Source organism: Silurus meridionalis, chromosome 24, assembly GCF_014805685.1.
Source record: "Silurus meridionalis isolate SWU-2019-XX chromosome 24, ASM1480568v1, whole genome shotgun sequence".
Lineage (NCBI taxonomy): Eukaryota > Metazoa > Chordata > Actinopteri > Siluriformes > Siluridae > Silurus > Silurus meridionalis.
Genome location: NC_060907.1, coordinates 10,675,043 through 10,687,126, shown reverse-complemented (window position 1 = coordinate 10,687,126; position 12,084 = coordinate 10,675,043). Strand labels below are relative to the sequence as shown.

The window sequence follows — 12,084 nt, the reverse complement described above, 5'->3', positions numbered from 1 at the left end:
ATGTTCCATTAGATTAGATACATGATTTGAGAAGCCTCATATTTTAATATTAAAATGATAATTAAATTAAACTGGTCTTAAATTAGCATTTTTACAAAGTCACCTCTAACAAAGCCACTGGTGCTAAAAGAAATGTTATGTACAGGTGAGGAGAAGCAGGATTTTAGCATTATAGATGTTGGTTAGTGTGATTTTGCAAAGCATGGACCTTTCTTTTTAAATGTTATGCTTTAGTTTAATGTATCATTTTACAATTTGTAAAAAAGTGTTTTTCTAATTTTGCCAGGTTTAAACTACATTTCTAATCAACACTACAAACAAATCAGACAAGTAGCCCTAATAATGATAATTATAAACATTTTAATATCAGAACATTTGTATAGAATTATTTTTAGTCACAGTCTTTTGCTATCTATCAGATGAAACACACATATTTAATGCCTGCTGAAAAAAGAAAAATCACCAAAAATCAATATTTGTATTTACAGTATTTCTTTTAAATCACAGAACTCTGGACTTTGTAGTTCTTTGATATTTAAAGCTTCACCACAACTCGCTTTCTGACTTGTCGCCTCTGCACCATTTCCATAGAAACTGTGGCTTCATACAAGGGCACAGGTTTTTCCAACAGTGGCCTATAAAAGATATAATACATCATGCAAATATATAAAGTGGAAGTATATGAAATGCCACATACACAGTACAAAATATGTATTTGGGTTTGGGTTTTGGATGCTATATTCAAAAAATGCTTTTGTGATATGGAATGTCTGCATAAATATTCAATCACAGCATTAACAGTACATGATGTACTGCCATGTTCTCAGTTTCATTAACACTTCTTGGCCTTATATTCGCATAGTCATATAGAGTGTAATCTTACCTGAGAATCCCTGTCGATAGCTTCTCCACCACATCCTTCATTATATCTGAGGGAAAATACTAAAGGCATATAACCCAGTTTCATCGGGCTGTCACAGAAATAATGGCAGCCGAGAAGCCTAAAGACAGAACAGAAACTTCCTCTGGGCTCAAACACAATTCAGCCATATGCCTACTGTACTCTGTGAGCCAGATTACGAAACTGCAAAATGGGTGTTCTGAATAGGACATTTTTACACTTGGCCCCACCAAAAAAAAAAAAAAGAAGATTTTACAGGTTTGTACAAGATGGATTGTGGACTTGTTGGAGAGCAGTGCAGGTTTGTTTTCACAGAAATCCATTAATGCAGATTATACAAATTCTGTATGCTGCTTTAGGTGTGCGCAATCTGCAGTAGGTTTAGCAGTTCGTTTTCCACCGTGGTTATCTATACATTTCAAGTTTTTTAGTTTCTGTCAAAAGTTTGGAAACATGCATGCTAGGTAAAAGGTCAAAACAAACAAATTGAACAGTGAATGACTGGAAGAAAGTTGTGTGGACAGGAGTCCAAATGGGACAGTTTTGGCTCTAACAGAAGAACTTCTGTAAGAAGGATAACAGGAGAGAAGATAAGAGCAGACTGCCTCACATCCACAGTCAAACATGAAGGCGAAATCCTAAAGGTTTGGGGTTGTTATGGAGCAAGAATGTTAAAGTAATACTAAATCAAGATGGCAACTATTCCATACTTCAACACCATGCAGTTCCATCTGGACTGCGGCTCATTCCTACATTCATCCTACAACAAGTGATATTTAGAGAGCAAACAGTCAGCTGGAGTGTTATTTATCATGAAATGACCTGCCCAGTCACCGCACCTAAATCCTATTGAACTGCTCTGGGATGAACTGAATCATCAGAAAGGTTGTCAGAAAGAAATATCCTACTAGTGGAGAATGTACAATCGTTGAGAACTTGTTTGAACACCCAATCATAAGATTCCTATGTGATTTTTGAACATCACATTTTCACCCCATTTATAATCCCCCAATATTCTGTGGAGATTTGGCCTGGGGTGCAGTCAGCGTTCTAATTTATCTCAAAGGTGTTCAGTAAGTTTGGGGTCAGAGCTCTACAGCAGGCCACTTTTGTGCACAGGGGGTTTGTCATGCTGGAAAAACATTGTGTCTCCTATTTCGAATGAAAGGAAAATGCTATAGCATCCAGAGACATTCTGTACACCGTGTGCCTATAACGTTGTGGTAAAAAGTAACTCACTAAGAATGTAAATACAGAATTGGTACATTTATTTATATATGAAAGAAGTCTAGATTTAAATGAGGAAAAAGATTAAAGCTCAGATTAGAAACTGCATAAACCATTTTAGAGTAGCGATAAGAAGGTGACAATCTGATCAGTGTCTTTTTACATTTTTTTTTTTTTTATAGAGGTCATTAGAGCATCTCACCCAGTACAAATTGAATAAAGCTTGCACTGCACAATGGCCTGAGTGCTTTCATAAGGATACGAAGATATCTGCCTTGTCTGGCCCTGGACGCTTCCCACACTTCTTCATTTAGAAAGGAGACGGATGCGGCCTTCAGGAAGAGAGTGCGACTGTCTGGAGGATCCAGCTGAAGAGAAACAGTGATAGACATGTCTCGGGTTGGGTCAGGTCTTATATCAGGTGATTGTTAGTGACATTGCTTCAGAGTTATGTAGAACTGTGGTTAATTACTTGCAAGGTGTCTTCTGTAGTGACCCAGTGGCCCCCAACTGCAAGCAGAGAGATAATATTGTGCTTGTGTGGAAAATGTCTCTTCACCTCAGGTTCCTCTTCGTAAAGACGCACTGGTTGGAGATAAAAACACACAAATGTCTGAAAACAGGCTGCTCAATAAAACCTTAAGTCTGGTTTACACCCATTGCAAACACACAAGCCAAGCAAACAGGTACAGAGAAAAGGTGGACTGCAAATCTTCATGGTCTAAATGTTTGGAATTTATCTGAAAGTGTAATTGAACGATTATACATCTTTTAAAACTTTTTTTTTTGCTAACTTCTGAACCTTACCTCCTGCATCAATGACTATATCCACCCCAAGTCCTCCAGTCTCTTCCATGCACGAGTCCACTAAATCCACTTTTGGGTCCCAGACTCCAATCACTCTTGCTTTATTTACAAAAAAACGAGTGAAATTATTATAAATTATATAAATTATTGAGCGAAAGTGCAAAACCTTTTCAACGATATTCCCGTATCGCCACTAAGACTTCTTAAAGATTCATACGCTCATGAAATCAGCCACTCAGACCATTAAACACTTACCTATGAGTGATTCCAGCACACCTTGTTCAAAATCACAGAGTAAAAACGAGAGAGCAGAAGATAGAAAAAGGTAAAGAGCTAAACACATAGCAATTAAGTACAGGACAGCCAATGAAGGAAAGAAAAATCAGAACATAAAATTTGTGTTTCACCTTCTTACCTATACTTGGTCGAAGCTGTTCTAGAAATTTCTGGTCATCGGGACATATGGCAGTAGTGAGGACTTTTACCCCGTGGTAATGGGCAAGCTGGATGGCCAGCACACCAAAAGGCTAAAAAATGTAGAACATATGCAAATATACTATATATGGGTAGTAATCATTATCATCTGAACCCAATTTTTACTCATAATTCTGTATACAGCTTGAACCCTCTTATAAAGAACTAGAAAGTGTAAATTTGTTCCAAACATCAAGGAAACAAGTGGAATATTTCAAGAATTTTATGAACACGGCAATTTAACAGGTAAAATCCTCATAATCTGAATTCATATACAGCAGATTCTCCCAAGTGATTCTATCAGTAGATAAACCACAGGCAGATGTGTAAAATGATCTAGATAGTATTTTTTATTTACGTCAACTGAGGTGAAAATACAGGAAAATATCTCATATCTGTACCTTAATCGGAATCAGCAAATGTATATTTATCCAGGCTAAAAGTTGTGGCATGTGCACACGTATATGACATGCAACATATTTAACAGAACGCACACGCTCACAGCAGATTACTAACAATATTTAATTGAAATTAAGGGAAATTTTGGAATAAAAATTGAGCAACGGTGTAAAATGAAGCCATTGTGAAGCACATTTTTTCCCCAAGACTTAACATTTCGTAATTTTTTCCATTTGTTTACATGAGTCATACTTTCACTCAGAAATATTGCACAGACTGCAATGAAATCCATATAATTCTTAAAAGAATATAAAAAAAACACTATCTACCAAAATGATTATTCAACTATAACCATAAGGTTTTAAAACCTCTCTTTTTTAATGATCTTCTTTGTAAAGTAAAGCTTCTTTTCTCTAAGAATTTATTAATTAAAACAATATATAATTTAACCTCTCAGGCCTAATTAACCTGGTCCTGCTAAAGTCAAGACTATAGTTTCTGAAAATATTACTTTTGTCTGTCTGATCAAATCTAACAATGGTATAAATGAAAAAAATATACAATATGGACAAAAATATCTGGACACCTGACTTTTCCAGCCATATGCACTTCTTCCCAGAAAGTCTTACCACAAAGTTGAAGGCACACAATTGTATCGGATGTATTTTCCCTTCACTTGAACTAAGAGACGCGATCCTGTTTCAGCATGACAATACCCCTGTGCACAAAGCGAACTCCATGAAGATATGCTTTACATAGTTTGTAGTGGAAGATCTTGAGTGACCTGCTATAGAAACCCTGAACTCAACTCTACTGAACATCTTTGGGGCGAATTGGAATGCTGACTGCACCCCAGGCCTCCTCACGTCCCCTACATCAGTACCTCACTTTACTAATGCCCTTGTGTCTGAAACACGGATCTCCACAAACACATTCCAAAATCTAGTGAAACATCTTGAATAGTGGAGGATATTCTACCAGTAAATGGTGATTCATGTGGAATGGGATTCTCAAAAAGCACTGAAACCACATTGCCGGTGACTTTAAAGCTTAAATTTGTCTCAGTGAAAACATTGATGTTAAGTGTGATTTGAATTGTAAATGCCTGCTGGAAAATCACAATGTGCTTTACACAAACACACACAAACACCCACACATTGCATGTGCACACGGTGTGACCCATCTACTCTTTTTCCTCTGCTTCTTTGTTTTCTTACTTTGCTTTTTTTCCCCCAAGTATTCTGGTTTTCTTTCTCGCACTATTTTTATTTCTTCCCTTATTTTCTCTCTTATTTTATTTCCTTTATGTGTTTTTGAATATCTCTGGTCCTCCCTTTCTTTTCTTTTGATAGTATTGTTCCATTTCCTTTCTTCTAATTGTTTCTTTTTTTCTTTCTTTTCCTACTTCTGCTATATTTTTAGCTTATTGAAAGCAGAACTGAAAGTTTCTCTTTCTGGAAATCGAGTTAATAAACAACAGGCATCAACTTACACTCGCCCCATCCAGGACAAGCAGTGTGTTTCCGACAGCCATGTGGGCTAGAGTGTGTAGCGCCGTGTAGGCCCTGAGACCATCCTTAATTGCTCCGGCAGCTTCAAACCAGCTAACCTTCTCGGGTTTCTGAACTGTCCAAACACACACCCACACACACTGTTTTCAGTCATACATGCTAGCACGTTGTATATTAATGTCATATGTAATGGACTGACATTAAAATTACCTAAATCATATTCATCCACCAGGACGACGTCGCAAAGGCCGGACATCTCAGCATCCAGGGGAAGAATTCCTGATAATGTGTATCAAAATAAAAGTTATTAAAAAATTGTTTCACGTCAAATACAGAGTTCACAGTAATGCATCCAGACACTCCTTACCTACAACTTCATCATCAGGCTGGAAGAAGGTCACTTTGGGCCCCACTGTATAGTTAGGAAGATAAAACTGTTACACAGAAATGAAAAGCGATGCTGATAAATGATTCAACAAAGTTGTGATTTAGAATAAATTTTACCTTGAAGCACGACTCCGGCTATCTCTCGACCCACTGGGACAAGTTCCCTCTGCAGCTTTAAATCCTCACACAGCTGAAAAACATACACATTTGTCTGTGCTTGTATGATCACATGGAAATCTAAGGGGAAAAGTCAAGTCATGGCCGACTGACCACTGGTGAACACTTACCTTGATGTCTACGGGACTAAGCGAACAGCCTTTGACTTGGACTTTGACTTGATGATCGCCAAGAGTTGCAGCTATACTCTAAATAAAGACAACCGAGACAATAAAAATAGTTTCATAACTAGTAATAATCAGCGGTGGATGAAGCACACAAACCATGTAGTTGAGTTAAAGTAGAGATACACAAGATCATTTGCCTTCAAATGTACTTAAGTATCCAAAGTACTATGATTTATTACGGCTATAATGTTTCTATTATCACTTTTGTCACACGACTCTTTGCTTAAACAACTCAGTTTATGTGAAAAGACTCGAATGTTACTCTCAGCACACCGATCTGTCAAACACTGATTGATATTAAAATGATCATGAGCCAAAAACCTTCTTTCCAAATACTAAATAAAATCACACAACACAAATAAGGCCACGGGTGTTATGGCAAGTGAAAGTCAGGAGTTTCTACCATCGTTTATTCCTCTCAAAATGTTCTGCTTGCTGGTGAACTGATGCTGAACTGTATGTTAGTGTAAGTAAACGCCACCAAGCGCCAATCAAAACAGAACGTGCTCTGCCCTGATTGGTGGATTGCTGCGTGTTTGACCGGTTTAGTTAGTTTAGTCTAAATACCGGTTTATTTATTTTATAACAATTTATTATTAAAATTAATTCTGTTCTTCAGTTTCTCTTACTGAATGAAGTATCTGTAAAACTGCTTGTTTTTTTTTGTGCTTCGCACACATTTGCTGCTATTCACAACTAATGTCACTCATAAATGGTGACTATTTTTTATAGTTTATTTTTTTATAGTAGTTATCGAGTATCGTAACTACTATAACTACTATATTGTAATGCTACAATATACAACATGGTCAATACTCACCGTCTCCTGTATAATAAACTTCAGCTCCTCTGTTTCACCCAGTTTGCAGTACAGCCCTTTCATCCTGGACTTCTGGCAAAAGTTTGTGCAGGTTCAGTGAGAAACAAGAGTTTTAATTAATCCAAAGAATCCTGTTGATCACATGATCTGCCTATTTTTGTGCACTGCTTTAACACATTCCATCCAATAACATCTGTAAATACACGGGTATATAACTTTTGGACAGTTGTAAATGCAATGTGTGTATATATATATATATATATATATATATATATATATATATATATATATATATATATATACACACACACACAGACACACCGGTAAATTACAGAATGCAATCCTTTTTTACAGTACCTTCAGAACATAATTACAATCTGAGTTCCCTCAGGAACTTATTAAGTGGCGGGCCGCAAGTTTGTTTAGTCTCCGCCTCGCACTTTAAGAGCATTTTTTATTATTATTATTATTATTATTATTATTATTAAACTGGAAAACATACACAACAATGCAAAGGGTGTAAAAACGTAACTAGAGTTAGCACAGTGTCACTGTGGCTACTCACTCTGTACCGGAAATACGATTTGTTTAGCGCATGCATGAAAAATCTAAAGAATCCACTGCGCTAGTGTTAGCCGCTAACCAGGAAGTGGCAAGTGGTTAACACTAGCGCTATTGATTCTTTAGAGTTTTATGTTCAGCTTCAAGAATTTCTCTTGAAAGGAGAAAATCCTGACAATTGCACATAATCGAGGGAGTGAAAGAATGAAGGATGGAAAAAATTAAGACATTTGTTAAAGTGTGCTGAAATAAGTAGAACAGCTGAGTAGATAATATCTTTAGAAATATAAATATGAAATGTAACACACACACACACACACACACACACACACACACACACCAAATGGGGTCCAAAAATGTAAACTATTTCATTAAATATTTCTTTCCACTTATTTAACTTTATTTAAACAATTTAATTGTCCAATTTAATTTATTTAATATAATAAAAAGTGTATTGCATTAATTAGATTTGTACTATTTTTTATTTTATTTTATATCATTTAACCAAGCAGGCATGATTTCAAAACCGAAGTACGTACCAAACCATGAATTATGTGTACCGTTACACCCCTAATATATATATATATATATATATTTTAGACAGGTGGTTATAATGTTATGCCTGATCAGTGTGAATATATATATACACACTGATCAGGCATAACATTATGACCACCTGCCTAAAATATTGTGTTGGTCCCCCTTTTGCTGTAAAAACAGCACTGACCCATCGAGGCATGGACTCCACTTGACCCCTGAAGGTGTGCTGTGGTATCTGACACCAAGATGTTAGCAGCATATCCTTTAAGTTCTGTAAGTTGCGAGTTAGGGCTTTCATGAATCAGAATTTTTTGTCCTGCACATCCCACAGATGCTCGAATGGATTGAGATCCGGGACATTATTAGGCCATGTCCACCTTAAACTTGTTGTTGTGCTCCTCAAACCATTCCTGAACAATTTATGGCTTGTGGCAGGGCGCATTATCCTGCTGATAGAGGCTACAGCCATCAGGGAATACAGTACCAGTTTCCATGAAATGGTGTACATGGTCTTCAACAATGCTTAGAAGGTAGGTGGTACGTGTGAAATAAACATCCACATGGATGCACAAGATGTTACTGCAGGACATTGTCCACAAGTGTCCCACAGCCTCTGCTGGCTTTCCTTCCTCCCATAGTGCATCCTGGTGCCATCCATCCATCCATCTATCTATCTATCTATCTATCTATCTATCTATCTATCTATCTATCTATCTTGCCCCTCTCTCCTTTCCTATCTATCTATCTATCTATCTATCTATCTATCTATCTATCTATCTATCTATCTATCTATCTATCTTGCCCCTCTCTCCTTTCCTATCTATCTATCTATCTATCTATCTATCTATCTATCTATCTATCTATCTATCTATCTTGCCCCTCTCTCCTTTCCTATCTATCTATCTATCTATCTATCTATCTATCTATCTATCTATCTATCTGTCTGTCTGTCTGTCTATCTTGCCCCTCTCTTCTTCCCTATCTATCCATCCATCCATCCATCCATTCATCCATCCATCCATCCATCTCTACACTATGGTACATGTACCATTGCATACACAACTGCTCAAAAGTTACACAAGATGTATGTACAGACACTATACAGTTATATATCTATTATAACAATAATACACAGTTATAATAATTATTTATAGATTATACAGACTGTACAGGTGCATGAGAAGAGCTGACACTGATACCTGTGCACTAAAAGCATGTATAAAAGCGTAAAAAAAAAAAAAGATTAGCTCAGATCACTGTACCAAAGATCACCTTTATCCTGTTCAACAAAATGTGCACTAAAAACTTTAGAAATGCAGCAGTACCTCTTGTAGTATTGAGTGCAGACTATCCCTGTTTTTACTTTTGCCTCTTCCGCGATGGAAGGAAGGAAGGACTGCTGGATGACCGCGTCCTGTGATCGCAAACCCCGAAGACGTCACTCTCGATCTCGCATTTTCTCGCGATACTTGGGAAATTCCAACGTTGCGTAGTGAAGCCATCCGGCGGCTGCAGGGCAGAAAGAGAGAGAGATAGAAAAGGAGAGAGAGCTGGGAGTGAAGGAGAAGGAGAAGGAGAGAAAAAAAATACTATAATTCGTCAAATTTGGAGCTTTTCTTTCAGATTTCCTCACGGGTTTTTCCCCCCCCCGGTCGGTTCTCGTTACTGAGAGTTGCTACAAGATGGGAAATGAGCGATGAGGTAAGAGGAGGGTTCGCCCCGGCGCCGTGTTACCGTGTATTTCGGTGTATTTGCCCCGAGCTCCAGTCGCTGTGTAATGGGGGGAGAAATCAGCGTAGTGGCGCTAAAGGCTCCGGCTCCATCTGCATACTTACACACTGAGCAGTACGTGTGTTATGGACTACAGCACGCCTTGTATGCGTCTGTCTAAAGGGAGATTTGATTATTATATTTAATGATATTTATTTATTTTTATTTTTATTATTAGCACTTTGAGAGACGAGCGAGATGATTTTGGGTTGCTCTGGTAAAACCTACATGCATCCTTTCTTTCATTGGAGTATGAGTTGCTAATCTTAGCTAAGTGCTGCATGATCGTGTGTGTGTGTGTGTGTGTGTGTGTGTGTGTGTGTGTTTCAGGATTTTCTTAATCAGATTTAACGTCTATTTTTTGGTCAATCTTTCCAGAAACATCTTGATATGTTGGTTGGTGTATTGTTAAAATGGCTAGCTGTGTTATGTTAGCTGAGAAACGTTGCATGACCTTAGCTGGGATTCTTCAGCTCCCTCCTTCCTTCTCTCCCTCCCTCCTTCTTCTGTACCTTAGCTGCTAATGTGTGTGTGTGTGTGAGTGAGTGAGCAGATCTGCTTGGATGGAGAAGTTATGATCATGATCTGCTTGTGCATTAAAAAGCATTTCCATCATGCACTTTTTTTTTTTTTTTTTGGATTGGAGAGTCGGTTTGTTTCTTCACCTGGAAGATGTTTGGAAAAGCTCAGGCTGATTTCCTGAAGCTGGATGGGCCTCGGTTCATCATCAGTCTTTCGTATTTCTAAAGATCTTGAAAAGGGAGCATGGTGAATATGGGTCAGGATGGATTGAAGGAAAACGTTGGAGCGTTAAACGGATCTAACTTGTGCGTCTAATCCTGCTGGGGAAACGGATAATCTGGGATTGGGAGAACGAGGTGCACAGTAATGCATGCAAATCATTGATCGATCCCAGGAATGTTTTTTTTTTCGGAAGTAATGACGCTTCGTAGAATCGAGGTTGAAAATGTCATGCAGTGAGTGTGGCACAGTTTCATGGTGTTTATGAATCATAAGTGAGATGTCTTTAGGGTTCTTGTTTGGGCTTACTCACAACTATTTGGTTGCTTTTTAAATTCGACAGAGTCTAGAGGGAAGGGGGTTATGACTAGTGAGTTGAAACTGGACACGTAAGGAAGGGGATTCTGTGGAATAAGGAAGCAAAAGTGCATTTTATCAACATTTTGAAAAACCTCAGTAGTGAGACAAGTGTCCGATTCTGTACCGTGACTCACCATGACACTGTAACAAGCCTCCATGGTCATTATGGAGTGCTGGTTTTTCCTCTGAATGAGAAACCCTGCACACACACACACACACACACACACACACACACACACACACACACACACACACTCATTCATATACATGTTTTCAGGGGATGGGAGTAAACCTGAGAACCCAAAAGAAACCTATGTGGACCAAAGTACCCTGAGTTCAGGATCAAACCTGGTACTCTTGAACCGTGAGGTGGCGACACAGCCAATACAGTGAACTGACTCTCAGGCTACAGGGTGCGTTGCACATTTGCGTACATGGTTACGTGTCATGTGCTTCACTATCACACATGCTCATCGGAGAAAGGACGTCAGGGAATTAGATTGAAAAGCTGGTCCTGTAAAATTAGTATTTTTTAAAAATCCAGAAAGTGTATGTACATACATAAAAATAATATTTACATAAGCATTTTTTAATATATACCTATACACATTTACATTAAAGGTTTGATGTATTTGTTTTTTTTATATTCTGTCTCAACAGACAACAATTACTCAACGCTATATATGACCTTTCTTCGCTATCCAAAAAACGCACTTGTGCCAGATCTGGCTGTCATGTTCAGACAAGTTATACCATGATTTGCCCATGCGTTTATCTCTGTATATACTTATCAGTAAGCTACAGCGATGGTACGGGATGGTGGAAATTGAATTCTTCACATTTCCAGTTTCACACTCCCATTCAGCTGGTGAAAATCTATTCGAGGCAGGACATCAGGTTTCATTGTGGTCACTACCCGCTGCCATTTCACAGGCAATATATCGATGTAATGTTATTATCATGAGGGCTGTGCAGGCCGAAAACAATTCAACTCCATAACAGCCACAGTTGACACGTGTCCTGCGTATCAAGGCAACGGCGGCGTTTGGAAACGTTCTGTTCTTATTTATTATAGAGGATAAACCAGACTGAAAATAAATATGATATAAATAAAGATAACTATTATATCATGATCTCTGAATGTCTACATGTCTGATACACAGTGCATTTTATATAGTGAAGAAAAAAAATGGACAATAAATTACCAATAAAATAAAAAAGTAATAAAAAAGAACGAATTAC

General features: G+C 37.8%; 2 protein-coding genes across 4 annotated transcripts in view; one reads left to right on the top strand and one right to left on the bottom strand.

Annotated features, from left to right (window-relative positions):
* Positions 1-340: 340 nt before the first annotated feature.
* Positions 341-9,477, bottom strand: cryzl1 (crystallin, zeta (quinone reductase)-like 1). Of its 3 annotated transcripts, none has more exons than XM_046837313.1 (14): positions 9,297-9,477; positions 6,871-6,942; positions 5,994-6,071; positions 5,824-5,896; positions 5,687-5,731; positions 5,530-5,598; positions 5,301-5,434; positions 3,351-3,462; positions 3,191-3,211; positions 2,936-3,034; positions 2,601-2,713; positions 2,391-2,496; positions 884-929; positions 341-635 (listed from the first exon to the last, which is right to left on the bottom strand). In XM_046837313.1, the coding sequence occupies exons 1-14, from the start codon at positions 9,471-9,473 to the stop codon at positions 536-538; spliced, it is 1,245 nt and encodes a 414-aa protein (XP_046693269.1). In that variant the 5' UTR covers positions 9,474-9,477; the 3' UTR covers positions 341-535. The 3 variants fall into 3 exon arrangements, with proteins under 3 accessions (XP_046693269.1, XP_046693270.1, XP_046693271.1); XM_046837314.1 differs by having other exon boundaries at positions 6,871-6,939; XM_046837315.1 differs by lacking the exon at positions 3,191-3,211.
* Positions 9,478-9,533: 56 nt separating this feature from the next.
* The window catches only part of itsn1 (intersectin 1 (SH3 domain protein)), a 56,192-nt gene continuing 53,641 nt past the window's right edge, over positions 9,534-12,084 (top strand). The window contains 1 exon segment of the mRNA XM_046837310.1: positions 9,534-9,672. The gene's annotated coding sequence lies outside the window, so the exon portion shown is untranslated.

What these genes read in the sequence shown, in the direction of transcription:
- cryzl1 (XM_046837313.1), bottom strand. Translation starts at nt 9,473, where the DNA reads ATGGCTTCACTACGCAACGTTGGAATTTCCCAAGTATCGCGAGAAAAT. An exon ending in TGCACTCAATACTACAAGAG is followed by an intron (nt 6,943 to 9,296) that starts GTACTGCTGCAT and finishes AACTTTTGCCAG; the next exon opens with AAGTCCAGGATGAAAGGGCT. An exon ending in CTATCGACAGGGATTCTCAG is followed by an intron (nt 636 to 883) that starts GTAAGATTACAC and finishes TATCTTTTATAG; the next exon opens with GCCACTGTTGGAAAAACCTG.